The 16,900-nt window shown below is 31.8% G+C and overlaps 2 protein-coding genes across 4 annotated transcripts; both read right to left on the bottom strand.

The window, feature by feature from the left end:
* Positions 1–4,815: 4,815 nt before the first annotated feature.
* Positions 4,816–5,848, bottom strand: LOC137834869 (N-terminal acetyltransferase A complex catalytic subunit NAA10-like). The gene is made up of 2 exons (XM_068643093.1): positions 5,471–5,848; positions 4,816–5,277 (listed from the first exon to the last, which is right to left on the bottom strand). Exons 1-2 carry the CDS (start codon positions 5,768–5,770, stop codon positions 5,014–5,016), a joined length of 564 nt encoding a protein of 187 aa, XP_068499194.1. The 5' UTR covers positions 5,771–5,848; the 3' UTR covers positions 4,816–5,013.
* A 1,391-nt stretch (positions 5,849–7,239) lies between these two features.
* Positions 7,240–16,685, bottom strand: LOC137834867 (F-box/WD-40 repeat-containing protein At3g52030). 3 transcript variants are annotated; one of them, XR_011084976.1, is made up of 10 exons: positions 16,430–16,685; positions 16,170–16,352; positions 15,150–15,204; positions 12,826–12,924; positions 11,583–11,686; positions 10,256–10,345; positions 9,705–9,844; positions 8,554–8,619; positions 8,274–8,358; positions 7,240–7,706 (listed from the first exon to the last, which is right to left on the bottom strand). XR_011084976.1 is itself a non-coding variant. In XM_068643091.1 (9 exons), exons 1-9 carry the CDS (start codon positions 16,615–16,617, stop codon positions 7,328–7,330), a joined length of 1,323 nt encoding a protein of 440 aa, XP_068499192.1. In that variant the 5' UTR covers positions 16,618–16,685; the 3' UTR covers positions 7,240–7,327. The 3 variants fall into 3 exon arrangements, 1 of the variants encoding a protein (XP_068499192.1); XR_011084977.1 differs by having other exon boundaries at positions 8,581–8,619; XM_068643091.1 differs by lacking the exon at positions 8,554–8,619.
* Positions 16,686–16,900: the final 215 nt, after the last annotated feature.

Below are 16,900 nucleotides of genomic sequence, written 5' to 3'. Positions count from 1 at the left end.
AAGTTTAATTGAAATTATAAAATTGGTTTATAAGATGAAGTTTCATGTAATTATATATTATAAAATATCTTTATTTTATGAAATGTGAAATGTCCAACCCATTTATCATATCAAAATTGTTAATTTGTATGTGAGATTATATATTATAGATAGATTTATACATGTTTGATAACATGATAAATACAACAAAATATCTATAAATTTTAAATGATCATGATATCAATGGACTCCGAATGACTCCACTTTTTAAAAATAAAATTTATTAAAAATTAAAATTTTATAAATAAAATTTCTAAGAAAAGGATAAGGTAAAAAATAATGCAATTAGGTTCGCTTGAGACATTAGTATTTTGTTTTTTTTTTAAGAATGTAATGTTTTCTCTTTAAGGTAAGTAAGGTAAATGTTAAATTTTCAGTTAATAAATTATTATAAAAAAAATTGTAAGGTTTTTTATAAAATAGGATTGCTATTCCCAAAACGACATCTACTATATAAATCATCAAGTAGCTGTCACTTGTCAACTAGTATATAAATACATACATGGAATATGAATTAAATATTGTTACATAAATTTAATAATAGTAATAGTCTATTATAAGGCCATTATTAAGAATTTAAGGATGCAATATGGTTACAGCAATTTTACTTTATGTAGAAAATTTATCTATTTTATTTCATGGTTTTAGTGATTATTTCAAAGATTCTAAAACATATCATTCTAAAATATAGAAAGTTAATTTATTTATTATTTTAATAATTTTATGCACCTATAACCATTGTTAACTTCTACAATTCAAATAAGTTGTTACTTTGTTACAATAAATAAAATCCAACAAAACTCTATATCCTTAATGTATTTATCAATTACTAATAACTATTTATTAGTTAATAACAACTTAAAATCAATAATAATATAAAATATAAATAACTATTTATTAGTTACTAACAACTTAAAATCAATAATAATATAAAATATAATGTTTTAAAAAACTATATATTCATGCTTTTAACATAACAAGGACATAATTGATAGTTTAAAAATAATGACAATTTAATAGTATATTAGTAACATGAATTTAGTATATTAAAATATTATAAGAAATTACCAAATTGAATTATTTTAATTTAAAGAAAATATTTATAGATGGTTCAATAATAAATAATACAATTAATTTAAAATATTATTAAGATGAATTTTGATACGATAATATGTGTTTAATTTTAATTTATTTTTTAAATAATTTTTTTACTTGATGATGATGTTGGCTCCAAAGCGCAGTATAATAACAAAAGCAGCATGAAATGTGCCGACATTCATGAATATGAAAATCACATGATAAAATAAAGTATGTACTTAAAAAGTTAAAAATTATAATAACTATTAATAAAAAAGTAAAATTATAAAAAAAAGTATATAAATAAATTAGTTATATTTTATTAATTTTTATAATATTTGTTATGTGTTATTACATTAAGTAATAAAATTAATTATATTTATAAGAATAAAAATATTTATATATCTATATAAGAGCAGTAAAAAAATACTAGTTTCTTTAATTATTTATAAAGGTATACAAAAAAAATAGTATATTTTAAATCTCTTATTTATTATTTAAGATGTATTGTAAATAAAGTAAACAAATATGCAGGGAAAAAACTGGGAAGAACCAATTACCACATCGAACATTATTAATGGAAAAAATGAAAAGGGAATTCTTAACCCGATTATAAAAGTTTCAATAATTTATGATTATTTGTTTCAAGTGCCCTTAAATTAATACTTCGAGATTGCTTAAATATTTGAATTTAAATAAATTATTATTATACTTGTATTATAAATAATTTGATTATTTGTACACCTTTTGGTTTTTAAGAATATAAAATTGAAGATAATCATTACACTACGAAAAAAAATTATTAAAAAAATAATTTTAAAGACAAAATAATTAGTTATTACATTGATTGAATTAACTCAATTAACTTGTGTTTCAAGATATTTTGATGTTGATTTATACTTCATCTTGAAGGGATATCTTAAGTTGTTATGGAAGTTGACAAGTGCAGAACTACGACCACATTTCTGCTATAACTCAAACCCAAACAACTATTACCAACACCCTCTTCAACTTTAATGGTCCTTTCATCTAATGATGAAGATGAGGAACATGATGATTGATGTATGGTCTAACCTTATTGTTGTCACTTAAAGAGAGGGAGAAGTTTATATGAAGAACTAGCATAGAAAAGAAAGCTTATGGAGGAGAATTACTTTATAAAAGGGAGATATAAGTTAAGGAAGAGCAATTATATGAAGATTATGAGAGCTCACACTAAAGGGGAGAAAAGAAGATATGAGAAAAGCAAGAACAAGAATAGAAGAGTTCACAAGCTCAGGGGGAGCTTTCAGTCTTTAGAGCTGTTGGTACTACTCTTATACTAAGTTGTAAGAGACTATGTTATAAAGTCTAATGTATTGCTGATAAAAAAAAATAAAAATAAAAATAAATAAAGTCTATTGTATTTGTTTGAGCAAAACAATAGGCTTTATTTTGTTTAAGTACCTTGTACTGAAATTGCTTTGTCATATGCTCTGACAATTTTTATGCTCTAGTCTAACATCTATAAGCGTAATCATGTTTGCCCTGGAAGATGATAGTATTCATTGAACAATAGATCATATAAGACATAAGTACATAAGATAAGATGAGTACATAAGTGTTTCATCTGTCAAACAATATAACAATGATATCTTCTTTTATGTTTGATAAAAGATGGATATGCTTAAACGATACAAACATAATTTTAATATAATCTTGTACTTCACAAATATTTATATGCTTATTCAATGTTATAGGGAATGTATATTACCTTTGTTTGTCAAGAAGATCCATTCAAACCCAAGACACATCAAATGATATAATAAATGAACAAATCATTCAACTATCATGTAGTCATCAAACTATCAAGCATAAAAAATGTACACTTCAAACAAGCTTCAAACGATGCTACATAAAAAAGTTTATCTGTCAAATATGTAACACTTCAGATGCGCTTTAACATACAAGACAAAAATTCATTTTTAATTTGTTAGATTGTTTAGCGAGCACAATATATCACGTATATTTTATATTAGTTCTTCTTAATCACCTAGCCACTAAAGATTACAAGTAATATTCTTAGCCACTTCTAACCTCTACCCAATTATTCTTTTAACTTATTTCTCGAAGCAACTTTCAAAGTACTTTTTTACAATAGCTTCTAAAGACTATGTACAATAGCTTCTTTTAACCTCTTCAAATTTTGTATATTCCCTCAAATAAATATGAAAAAAAGGTATTACACACCAAGCAAATTAAATAGAGAAATGTAAAGATTAAATTGAGGTTACTGAGCAAAACATTCAAAGAGAGAAATACAATTTTAGAAAAGTTAGAAATCGTAGATGGATTGTTGTCATGTCTTCACAATATTCTGAAATTTTTTAAAGCAAAGTTGTTGCAAGACACTAAGGGTGTCTTCAGGTAATATTGTTTATTATCCTTTACATATGATAAGGATAAAAAAGAACACTATTCTATATAAATTATATTTAATACATTTTACCAAAACTTCATTGATAAAATAACATAATTTGCTTATCTAACTTTATTCGATGGATCATCTCTAACTTTGTATAGCATATTGAAATATAACAGACAATATACACTTTCTTGTTAGAACGTACTTTGTTCTTGATTCAAAATCCTGTTTTAACATTTCCTAGATTTCTTCACTAAACCTGTGAAGACGACATTGACATTTCAACACATGTCCAATGCCTTAAAACATGTTTATTTTGTATATTTAATCATTGAAAACAAAGGTCTTAACTAATATTGGTCCAACAATACAAGTATGCCCCAGGTCGAAGAATGTTTCATAAAATTGAAATTACGATGCAGATTAGCTGCTAATATAAGTATAATTATAAATTTGGAAATCAAAATGTATGCAAACCAATCAGAAAAATAAAGTAAAAAAAAAAAAACTATGAAGAAACTGGATGTCTACACAGTTCTACTTTTGCCCATAAGAGGTACAATCTTCAAAGAAGAAATTCAAACTCTTGACCTAAATTAGGAAATAAGTAATAATGCAGCAAATTATCTGCCCTGAAACCTCAATATTTACTACACTGCATATGATTAGTATTGCACCAACTGCATTCATACTTCCCGTACAAAAAATCAATGATCTAGCAGCAAATTCTCATTCTTTGTAGGTGTTGGTGATACTCGAAAATAAAATGAGTATAGGATGCTAATACACACTAATAAAAAATAGAAGTATCTTTCTTTGTCAAGATCCTTGTTATACTGACTCCACAATCACCAAATTCTTTCACCCGATTTGCATCAGAAATGAAAAAAACTCAATCTCAGTTAATCCAAAGTCCATTAATAGGTAGTTTGGTACCGCAAATATTCATCCTCATTTTCTCTCATCCCTAGTGATTAACTACAAGCAGTAGCACGAATCGCCAATTCAAAACATGCAGCTACAGTGGCATAAAAGATAAAGTAACAACAGCTACTATGAAGAAAGCAGTAGAACAACCAACAAACCTTTTTTTCCCAGCAAAACTATAGACAGTAGTGGCCACAACAGCTACAGCTATGCTGGCACCATGGTGCAACACAAAGGGAGTCCAGTAGAAGATCGATACCGCTCCACATAGCACGACACCAATCTATAGTGCCTGCAATTAACAACCCTGCTCACAGCAAGTCCTCAAGTGAAAATAAAATAAATTCCCATGACAAAAAAACAACAAAGACACCAAAACGCAACAATCCTGTTATTCATTCAAGCATCGCGAAGCCGAAACCAAGACAGCAAAGCAAAAATTTATATCTAAATGAGGCAACACAGCCCAATAAATCTACAACAAGTTTGCACAACACAATTCAACCAAAGCCTACTATTTCGAAACTAAAAGTCTCATTTCTTTCCGCGACCTGTTAACCATTCAATCAGGTGGCTTTGGCATTCCCCCCGGAACAACACATGCCTCCATGTTCGTGATGGTGGTGGTGGTGGTGATGGTGATGATGGTGCTGCTGTTGCTGCGGCTGCTTCCCCTTGAGCTGCTTCCTCATGTCATAAGCATCCTCTCCGTCCGCATAATACTTAGCTTCCACATCATGAATCTTGTACCCCAAGGTCTCGGTGTACAAATTGTAGGCAGCGCGGTTGCTCTTGCGCACGTGCAGGGACACGTACTCGGCACCAAAAACCTGTGTGGGAGAATCCAATACAAGACCGAGAAAACAAATATATATATAAATACACCAGGCCTGATTTAATTTTGGTTCTATAAGAAAATCCACAAATCGAACCCTAAATCCTCAATTTCATTCTCTCAATTTTCAATTATCAGTAATTTCAGTTCCTGAATTTTTCTGAGGCAATATAATTGATCTATCGGACCTGTTCCATGGCGTTCTGGGAGGCGGTCATGAGTTTGGTGGCGAGACCGAGTTTGCGGTGGGTGCGGAGGACGGCGAGGGAGGTGATGTGGCCGTGGCAGTCGGTGGTCTCCTCCTCCATCTTGGCGAGGACGTAGCCGACGATGCGACCGTTGTAGTCTTCGGCGACATGGAGAAGCTGAGGCCATGAGAGGATGTGATAGAAATAGTACTTCATCTGGTAGTTCTCAGGGAGGCAGAAGAGGTTGCACGCCTGCATCGCCAGAAGGTCCTTCACCGTCGCCTTCCTTATGCACACCATTTTCCCCTTTCCCTAACCAACACTTCTCTTTCACTCCCCCTCACTGCACCCAATAAATAAAACGATTAATTCTCCTTTTTTTTTCCTTCAATTTTATTTTATATTTTACTTATGTATAAATTTATTTTATTTTCTATTTTATCTTGTTACTTGATACTTCTAAAGCATTATATTGTTCAGCTAAGTTTCTCAAATAATATTATTAGTGTTGTTAACTCTATAATTTTGTTAAAAAAATAATAAAAATATAATGATAATTACATGATAAATAATTAAGTTTTATGATTTGTTGTGGTATTATAGGATTTAGTTATTTGAAATGTATAAATAAAAGTGTGGAAGAAAAATTGTAATTATAGATACACTAGAAAAATAAAACATACAAATTGTATGTACCAAAATAATATATTTTTTATATATTTAAAAAAATATAACTACAGTGTAGGATAAAAAACTAATATTAGTAGCCACATAGATAAAATAGAACATATGAATGTATGTACTAAAACAATATATATAAATATATATATATATAGAGAGAGAGAGAGAGAGATATTTTTAAAATTTAGTTTTTCTTTATTTTCTATTGTGTAATTTTGTTTGTTTAACTATTAATGTTTTAATAATTTGATTTTTTATTCAATAATTTGATATTTAAGTTTTCATGAAAAAACTGAAATAACACTTTATTATCCGATTGGGCCAGTATTTTTATTAGATGATGATAAATTTCAAGTTAATAATAATATATCAAAATTATATAATTATGTAATTAAAATTGTAGGAACTTAATTTGTGAAGAAAAAAAGACTAAAAAAACATGGCAATTGCTTCCTGCACCATATCATTGCACCAATTACAGGAGAAAAATCGAAAATACCCTTAAAAAAATGGGTATATATAAAATTACATTCCAGACCCCTTTTTCACAACACAATAATCTCTTTTGAATAATTTTCCCTCCTTTTTCACAACATAATAATCTCTTTTGAATAATTTTTCCTCCTTTTCCACAACACAATAATCTCTTTTGGATAATTTTTTCCAAAACGTATTATTTTCAGTTCTTGATTTTTTTATTCAGAATGAGATTTTGATTTTTTTTTTTTCGAATTTTTATATCCAAAACACAAAAATCTCTTCCAGATTTATTCTATATTTTTCTAGAATGCATTATTTTCAATTCCGGATTTTTATTTCCAGAATAAAGGGTATTTTTGGAATTTTTGAAATTATGTGGTGCAAATTCAAAAGTGTTGTGGGTGCAGGGAGCATTTGCCAAAAAACATCTAAAAATATAGTATATAGGTTAATTATTTAAAAAGATGTGGTGGTGAAACTCATTTAAAGTAGAATAAAATTCATTGATTTTCTTATAAAACTCTTGTATGGTAGAATTCTATTTTGAGACCAGAGGCTGAAACTACCCGAAATCATGACCCAGTGCTTTATAGATGTACAGAAAGCCATTATAGCTGAATAAACTTCATGGATTATACAATAGTTAGCTATTCAACAAGGTTCACAAACAGTATAGAGAAAATTAAATACTTAATTTTACAAAGAAATGTGGCTTTTGAATTTCCATAATCTGATATCATTGGTATTGTGTGTGGTAACAATCTTCTTCATTCCAACAGCGAGGCATGTAATAGATGGTCGATCAGTCACAGCAACCAGATCATAGATATTTATTAAGTCATCTTCGGGCAACCTCGTCCCTTTTCTTCTTTGAATGAGACCAGAAGGACTTTGAAATGTTGATAACAATTTCTCCCCCAGAACACAAGAAACAGTTCTGCCATCGTTTTGATTTAGAAATCTTAAGATACCATCTATTCCACCAACGGCCAATGTTGATGAGTCACTCTGCATGTGCTGTATGGAGTATATAACATTTGGACTCACTCGGTGGCTCCACAACAGCTTCCTTGTTCTGCATGAAATGAACAAACATGGTTGAGCAAATGATAAAACAAAATAGATAATATTTTGTTGTGATTAAACAGAAAACGGATCATTACTGTTCCAAATAAAAAAATGACTTACTCACACTGCCCTCAACTATGTTCGTGTTGTGGTTAACTTCCCAGGAAGATACGTTTTATTTTTCCAGTTCTTACCTTGTCTAAGAGACATAAAGGTTCCAGCACAAAAACAATAGTGTAATGGAAATAGGACAATTTCCAAATTTCTGGGAATGAAACTAGCCAGAGAGCATATAACGTGCTTCATTACAGCAAACTTGATTTGTTTAGGAGTTTCCTAACTTTTAGGATGTTCATAAACATTATATCAGCTTCAGATGATTTTTTTTAATTAAGTCATTACTTCTGTCCATATGATTCCCTCTATAAAGAAGATTAAAGCTATTCTAAATCAAATTAAAGGAAATAATAATGTGTTATTTTATTGTAGCAATTGCCTATGTAGCAGTGTGTAACACCTTTAATGCACGAATGCACTTAAGGAGCAACCTTCATTACACTATTGAGGCATTTACCTAAGGTCCCAACAATATGCATATCCAACAGCGGATCCTGCGAACAGTAGCTGAGAGGAGGGATTGAAACACATGGTCCTTATGCCTGAGACAAAAATTGAATCAGATTCACTTTCTGCACCAGAAATGTGTAGTGCTTTTAAAATATTGGTTAAAACTAATCATGGCACTCCATATCATACAAAAATAATATCCTCAACATATAAGGATCAACAAAATATTTCACCAAATACAACTGGTCCACCAAAAAAAGAGCACATATAAACTTCAACTAAAGTACCACAGGTCCGTAAGTACTGGAGTGTACCAATAGAACCATGTTAGAGGAGAAGTGCTAACCATGCACCTGAAAAAGTAAGGAAAAGTTTTTTTGCAAGATTAAATGCTGAAGAAAAAAAACACCATGGGATTGACTATGTGTGAAATCATTTGGTTCAAACAGTTGCTCAAAGAACTCAAATTTGGGAAGATTACACGAATCACAAAAGACATTCAAGTGTGATAATCAAGCTCCTTGCAAGGGACCAACACATCGAAATAGATTATCATTTCATTAGGGGGATCTTATCTAGTAAAACAAATAACCAGTTAGCAGATGTTTTCACCAAATCTTTGGCAAAGGTCCTCAGATGAATTAGATATACAACAAACATGCTGTATATTACCTATTTGCTCGACCTTGAGGTGGGGTGTTGGAGAATATGGGCTAACAAATAATGTAACTACAGTAATTTTGGCAATTGTAACATGTATATTTATTATCTTTTTGTTTATATAATAAGGTGGCAAAGTGGGCAAGGCCTGGCGAGCTGGTCCACTGGCCCATCACAATTTGTGGTATTTTTAGCCCATCAGCTTGCTTTGACCAGCCTCGCCAACCCTTTTTTAATTAAAACTTAAATAAAAAAGTAGTTTAACTTTTTAGTATTATATTATTTGAAGGATACCAATATACAATAATATTATAACTTAAATCATCAACACTTATAAATTAAGTTCCAATTATTAATTATAATAGAATAATTTAACATGTACAAGTAATAATCCTTTTAATTTATCACATTAGAGACATTAATTAACCAAATAAAGACTTGGAAAATATTTACATAAAATGTGCTTTCAATATATATATATATATATATATATATATATATACACACACACACACACACACACACATAAATACATTAAAATTTAAAAATTTAAAAAAAAATGAGGGGGTGGCCAAGATTTTCAGTCCAGATAACTATGGCAGGCCAACTTACCCCATTTTTGGTGGACCAGGCCAAAACAGGCCGAGCTGGCCGAATTTGCCAGTCCGAGAATATAACAACTAGTATAATTTAAACACAGAACTCATCCATTGTCTCTCGTTTTTCTCTTCCCTCGACATTAACCAAGAAATTCCAATTGAAAGGGATAAATTGTTACCTCTGCCATCACTTGATCTAAGTGTTGCTACCTGCTGAACAGAGGATGGATCTGCTATTGTTATACTCCCAGAAGTGGAGCCACTTACTATAAACTTATCTTCGTTTAAACATAAGCATGTTATCGGTACATGGTGCATTCTGCAGATACCAAGTTGTGCACATCATGAATGCTACATGACATCTTTAAGATATTAATCAAGAAATATATAAGAACCAACTTACAAGAATGAGATTATTAATTTAGTTTATTAATGGGATTATTTGTTTCAAGTCACAAAATATTACTGCAGCATTCCTTTTCAACCAATGTTGATAGGAACTTGGGTATTAAGCGGTGCCGAAGTTCCACATCAAGTAGTATGAAATACTCACTGAAGTATTTAAGTTTGTGATTCTCCCCTTTAATAGCTACCTTTCGAGGGTGAGTTTCCCAAGTGCATGGATACATATCAAATATGCAATTATAGTTCAAAAATATTTTCTTGGTAAACTTAAAATGTAGCTGACCACTTTTGGACAGAAATCAACATAAGAAAATCTACAAAATACCTTATTATTTGAGAACATCTCCTACTGTACATGTCAAAAACACGAACAGCTCCATCATCACATCCAACCACAGCTGCTGGATCAAAGTATCTGAAAGCACAGAACAGAAAAAAACTTTCAGATATCATATATAAATAGCTTTTTGTCTTACTTCTGTTGAATACTGATTATCTTCTGTTGTACAACTTTTATAAAGCTGCTTTTGAACCCTTGTCTTTCTTTCTTGCTGGTTTTGTAAATGGCCACACTTGGTTGTGTTGGGTATGTTCTAGGTCTTATTTTCTTTATTTCTAGGACACCCACCATCACCACAAAGAAACTCAGTGGTCAAAATCATTTATCATGATCTGCCTCTATGGAACTTTGGTTCCTTGGTCAAGGATACCATGACCACCTAGAGAAAGTCCAATCTTATTCTACTCCCAATATTCAACAACATATATTTCTTAATCAATTACTAATCAAAATCCATGGATCATTGACTCAGGTACTTCACACAACTGCTAATGCTGCTTTATTTTCTTCCACGTCACCCCTTAAAATTTCTAACCTTATCACTTCAGCTTATGGGTCCCAAATTGCTTCCAAAGGAATTGATCAAGTTTCTCTTTCTCATTCACATAATTTAAACTTTGTTCTAATTATCCCTGACTGTCCTTTTAATCTAATCTCTAAAATCAATTAACAAACTCCTTAAATTGTTATGTGACATTTGATTCAATTCTTCTGTCTTTCAAGAACGTGAGCACCACAGGTCAAATGATTAGCATAGGACATGAATCTCAAGGTGTATATTATTTTGAAGCACAACCATTTGTATCTTGTGTTGCTGTTTTGCCTCCTAAACTTTTCCATGATTGATTGGATCACCCCAATTTGTCAAAGTTAAGAATTTTTCCAAGTCTCCAGAAATTGGAAATGTTAGATGGTGAATCATGTCAGTTGGGTAAATATATTAAGTCTTTGCAAAACAAACTGAAAAAGATGTAAATGAACCTTTGCTACCATTCATTCAAATATATGGAGTCCAAGTCATGTTACATGGTTTAGTTCCAAATATTTTGTTTCTTTTATTGAAGAATATTCACAAATGTACTTGGGTATACTTAATAAAATATAGATCTAAACTTTTGTCCATTTTTATGTCTTTCTTCAATAAGATCAAGAACTAGTTTGGGAAACAATTAAAACATTTTGGAGTGATAATGCCAAAGAATTCTTGTCCTCGAATTGTCATCCTTCTTATCTTCACATGACATTTTACATCAATCTACATGTCCTTATGCAACTCAAAATAGGAAGAGAAAAAGAGTGTTGATTAGTTTACCGCATGCATGAACCTTTTACAAATTTGCCTTCAAGTGAAGGAAATATGCTTCTTTTCCCATTCCGCCTCCATATGCATAAATGACTACCAACTAGACCAACAATCTGAAAATAAATTTTCGGAGTTCAGAAACCATAAAGGATACAAATCTTACGCAAGCCAGCAACTTCAAGAAAATAGAATTGAACCCAGCACTTTTTAGACAAATTGACAGTATAAATGAAAAGATGCAGCAAAATAAATAACACTGGCCTTCAGATGATTTGCAGCACAAATAAATGACATACAAAATTTCAAACAAATACAGGGTACAGGGATGTCAGTATCCATTTGCAAGAAGTCCCATGTTGGAAGTATAGGACTTTGGTGTGGAGATTATAAGGACCTGGTCTCTCCCACTACATAGCAAGCTTTTGTAGAGCAATTCTCTCAAGATTATTATGAATTAGATGATTGGTATCAGGGTATTAAAGTTGAAGAAATTATGAAAATCTGTATTTGTATAAAGTTTATAGACTCATATATACTTAACAAAGCCTAAAACAATGCTTAGATCAATAAAAATAAAAGATAATAGAGTACTGAAGTAATTATTGTGGTATAGTTACTTCTCTGTTATAGTTTCAGTAGTACACATTTACTTCAGTTAGAGATTCTGTTGGTTTGTTACCTGCAGAGTGAGAAGTTAGTTAGACTTAGTAGCTTGCAGTGCAAGTATTACTGTACTATAAATAGCTTCATCTCTCTTGTATAAATTTAGTTAAACAAGAAACTTCATCTTGTCACTCTCTCCCCCTTCTCTATGCATATTGGACTCTATTTAAGGAAAACAAATCTGAGCAATTTGAAAGTGCTCATCTCCCAGATCAAGAGTTCAAGCCAATTTCTGCTTATCTTCCTCTACCAAACTTCATTGTCTACACTTCCTCCCAACTAGATCATAAGTGTCACCATGCCACACTCCACAGCCAGCTAGGCAGTTAGTTGCCTATTTTCCTCCCAAGTTCTAATTAGGTGCATCACACCTATTCTTCCTTCTCCTTGTACATCACTGAAGTCTTACATATGAAGGGTATGATAACTAATGAAATGAGTTTATTAAATTTCATAGTAACGATTTTCATTCCCAATAAAGAACAATATTTTAAACAGGTGGTGTCATATGATTTACTGATACAATGCAATTTCTTATATGTGCACTCTGGAAAGTTAAATCGATAAAGCATACATTCAATTAATTCACCTTGCTCTCATCAAAATCAAAGTCGATTAAAGGGAATGTATTTGGCATTGAGTGTTCTTCTATGCATTTGTAGCTGTCTAATGACCAGAGACGAATAACCTATCATAATGCCACGGAAACCATTAGTACAAGGCGTAATGTAGTCAGAAACTATATCACACTATTTATAAAAGGACTCGGACTAAGCAGAAAAATCACTTATATTTATAGAATACAAAGATTCATTCTGTGAGCTAGCCCTCTACAGATTATTGCTGCTATGCACTTCCAACCAAAAGATAAGATGAAAGGAACAAATATAACATAACCCAAAATTCACAGATCTGCTAAAATAAACAGTAAGAAAAAGCAGATAAAAACTGACATGAATCTACACTGCTTTCACGAAAAAAAATGCCTTTTTATAACAATTAATACAGTCAAGTGCATTAGAAGCATAAACTTCCAGAAAAAAAAATAAAAACCATTTTTGAAGTTTAACGAGTCTATTGATAAAGTTTTCTCCATCCTCCTAAGAATAGGTAATAGAAACAATAACTTCAAGGAAGTTTTGGCGAAGAGGTTTTGCACCTAGAAACATTTGAGTTTTCTAATGTTTAACCAAAATCACTGGAATAATCCCGTCAGATTTAAGCCTTTAAATTCTTTTAGACCAATAACCCTCCCCTGCCCCCACCCAAAAAAAAAATGAGAGAACAAGGTGTTTAGTGTGTTATCATCCAACTTCCATAAACAGAACCCGTGGTCTGTATCAAGAAAGAAGTATAGTATGTATACCGAATTTTTCATTTTTTAAATAACCATCTTTCTCCAGCACCCTAATTAATGCCAGATTAATCCTACTTCCATTGGTTGAAAACTGTAAAAAAATCTACGTAAATTTGATATGCAAACCATAAAAGTACTACTTAACATTCCATCTTCAGGCGTCTCCTTGTTAATAACTTATTTATTATGAGCATCTACCAAGAACAGATTTAGAAGCATTATCTTAAGGTCCACATTAAACAATACAAGCAATGGCCAACAAAGCAAAGGTTTTTATGCCCCAAATTCCTAGGACAGCCACCCCTTCCAATCTAATATAGAAGTTAGTCTATCTACCCAAGGGAAATGATCCCTCTTAGCTGCTCCAAACCTCAACCAGAGTAAATTCCCAGTGATCTTCCAACATTGATCAATCATTCATATAATAATCATAAAGGAGGAAAGAAGCCATTTGGATACAAGAAAAAAAAGCCTAAACCAGAGTGATACCATCAGTAAATAAGAAGCTTCCTTCCAGCTACCTGACCTTCCATCATATTCTAAACCATTAGGGCTTGACACATGAGATCATAATACTGCCCAATGAAGCTTCAAATAATAAGAAGCCATAGTCTTTTACTCCTGTGCTACAATGAATTTTTATCATTTTAACTATGAATAATGATATCTCAAATATAATAAGTAGAAACAATTACAATACTGCAAATAAATTCAAATTCCAATCATGTATTTTCTTTTTTGATGCTTAACAGAACTAAATTGTTACCTCAGAAATTATCAGATGATGATGTCAAATTGAGGAACAATTGCTAGTTGATTGCCTTGTGATATGTACCCAAGCACTTAGAGAAGTCACCCTCAAAATCTAGCTATTAAGGAGAAGAACCAGGAACCTACATACTCCATTGAGAATCCCATATACTACTCAATGTGGGACTTAGAATCCTATAATACCTAAGTCCCTATCATAGCACAACCCCAAATAGTTGATGTCTCGTACTGTAGAACACTTCACTTGGTAACACTTCACTCAACTTTCTCAATAGTCAGAACCCTCCGTAACGTAGCCCTTTTAAAGACCCTAACAACCAATTCTGATACCAATTTATATGCACCCAAGCCCTTGGGGAAGAACCAAACACTTAAATACTCTACAGAGGATCCCATACTTTTTAGTGTGAGACTTAGGCACCCCAAAATAACCAAGTCCCTATCCCTTTATAACATTGTCAATTTGTTGCTACATATAATAAAATACAAGTTCTTAAATCAATGTGAGATCTTCATATATTTGTCTTGTAAAGAGGTGGAGATGTATATTGATGTACTGCTATTCATAACAACCAAGTGATCAACTTAATAATTGTAAATTTGTACTTTGTATGAGACATGCAAGTCTCAAGGGAAGACAAACAGTTATAAATTATAATCTACGTTCAGAAGTTGATAATCTCTTGAACAGACAGTAAACAACTTGTGCTATGCCAGCAGCTTAGGGAAGGAACCTTTTTAAGAATCAGAAATTGGAAAAGTAGGAGATAAAATACGACCCATACCTTATCACCCACGCCAGTAACTAGCAGGCCCATTTTCATTCGGCACTGAGCAACCCTAAATTGAAAGGTAAGTATTGAAAATCAGTACAAATCTTGCATGTTGACTTGATGAGAACTTATAACACAGATGCACACAAAAGAACATGCAAGAATGCACTGAATATGGATTAGTCAACATTACGGCCAAAGATTCATCAATTTTTATGAGAAGCCATGATGGTTGCAGCAGATGTATTGAAAGCATGGAACTAATGCTACTACATAAATGTAAGCAAAAACTATGGGAGTAAAATTCTTTACTTACCAAGAAACTCAGAACAATCATGCCAAATAATATCCCAGCATTAACATTCACTTCAATAAAATTTCAAAAAGTGCTTCAAGTTTTCTATTTTCAAAAACATGAATAATAGTCAACAGAATGTTAATGTTCTATTTAAGGATTACTAAATGAAAGCCAGGCACTTATGGCCACAAACTAGGGCCTCATTTGGACTCGGACAATACACAGATCCACACTGATACACCACCAATTCCCAAATACCAAATCACCCACATTCGATTCAACCATTTACTATCAAGTGAAAAAGCACCATTTAAAGAGTAATGCCTCCCAAATGAATATTGAACCCAATGTTACAAATATTACCCCAATGGAAGATTCTAGAAAGTTTCATAATGCTGAAATGACACACATCATAATGTCTCGACTTGCTCACTTTATGTAAACAATGTGTAAATGTAAACTTGTACAACTATGTCTGTTAGAAAATTTTTAGCTCTATACATAAAGAAAGTTTACATACTCTCATAGTATATTTTCAAATCAAGCAACTACACAACAGTTTATTGTATGAAAGTCCTTTCTTATTATTCTTTGAGATATATGATCTTTGGCAACTTCGATTAGGTGTTACTTGCATCTCTTCACATTTTCGTGCTAACGTTCACGGAATGAATTGTTATGCAAAATAAACAGATTGAAAACATTACTAAAGCGTAAAGGGAAGATTTAGGTACGTAGTTGAATGACCCTTCCACTGATCAACGTAAAAGCGACCACACTGAAGAGCCAATCTATGCTGCTTCATAGCCACCTCTCCTAAAATCTCCCTCAAGGGCTTTTCGGTAAATTCAGACGAAGAACTCTTCATGGTCCTCTCACAAAACTCTCGCAGCGACCGGGACTCGAAGATGGCGTTCCTTCACAAATACGCACGCGCGAGTTTCAGAAAAGCACGTGCCATAAAAAAGGAAGAGAGTGGAAGTGAGTGAGGTACCAGAGTTTGCAAACGAGGGAGCAGCGAACGAGGTCGAACATGTCGAGGAAAGCGAAGATGGTGCACACGATGTCGGGGTCCAGAGACAGTATGTTGGTCGGAGTTTGGCGCCGTTTATTTATTTGGCTGGCGGTCGCCGGAGAAGGACCCTTCTCCGCCGCCGTGAAACCCCGTTGATGTCTGTTCATTGTTTGGAGAACGGAATCAAATTCAGTGACAGAACACAAAGACCAAAGGGTGACCTTAAAAAATACAGGGTTCAACTTATCCCAAGAATTTTATTTTAATATACTTTTTTATTTATTTAAACAAACTATCTCAGTTTGTATTAAGTAGAATATACTGTATATTTATAACTATTAATAAAGATATTATGCATTGTTAGTATACGTAATTCACTATTATTTTTATTTTTATTTTTATTAATATAATTCATTTTATTATTTTATTTGTTATATTCTATAATTGCTT

This window comes from Phaseolus vulgaris, chromosome 5, assembly GCF_000499845.2.
Source record: "Phaseolus vulgaris cultivar G19833 chromosome 5, P. vulgaris v2.0, whole genome shotgun sequence".
Classification (NCBI taxonomy): Eukaryota; Viridiplantae; Streptophyta; class Magnoliopsida; order Fabales; family Fabaceae; genus Phaseolus; species Phaseolus vulgaris.
The sequence above is the reverse complement of the archived record's forward strand: the minus strand, read 5'-3'. Positions and strand labels throughout refer to the sequence as shown.

What these genes read in the sequence shown, in the direction of transcription:
- LOC137834867 (XM_068643091.1), bottom strand. Translation starts at nt 16,617, where the DNA reads ATGAACAGACATCAACGGGGTTTCACGGCGGCGGAGAAGGGTCCTTCT. An exon ending in TTGATTTTGATGAGAGCAAG is followed by an intron (nt 11,687 to 12,825) that starts GTGAATTAATTG and finishes ATTTATTTTCAG; the next exon opens with ATTGTTGGTCTAGTTGGTAG. An exon ending in TAGATCAAGTGATGGCAGAG is followed by an intron (nt 8,359 to 9,704) that starts GTAACAATTTAT and finishes TTTTTGTCTCAG; the next exon opens with GCATAAGGACCATGTGTTTC.
- LOC137834869 (XM_068643093.1), bottom strand. Translation starts at nt 5,770, where the DNA reads ATGGTGTGCATAAGGAAGGCGACGGTGAAGGACCTTCTGGCGATGCAG. An exon ending in CCCAGAACGCCATGGAACAG is followed by an intron (nt 5,278 to 5,470) that starts GTCCGATAGATC and finishes TCTCCCACACAG; the next exon opens with GTTTTTGGTGCCGAGTACGT.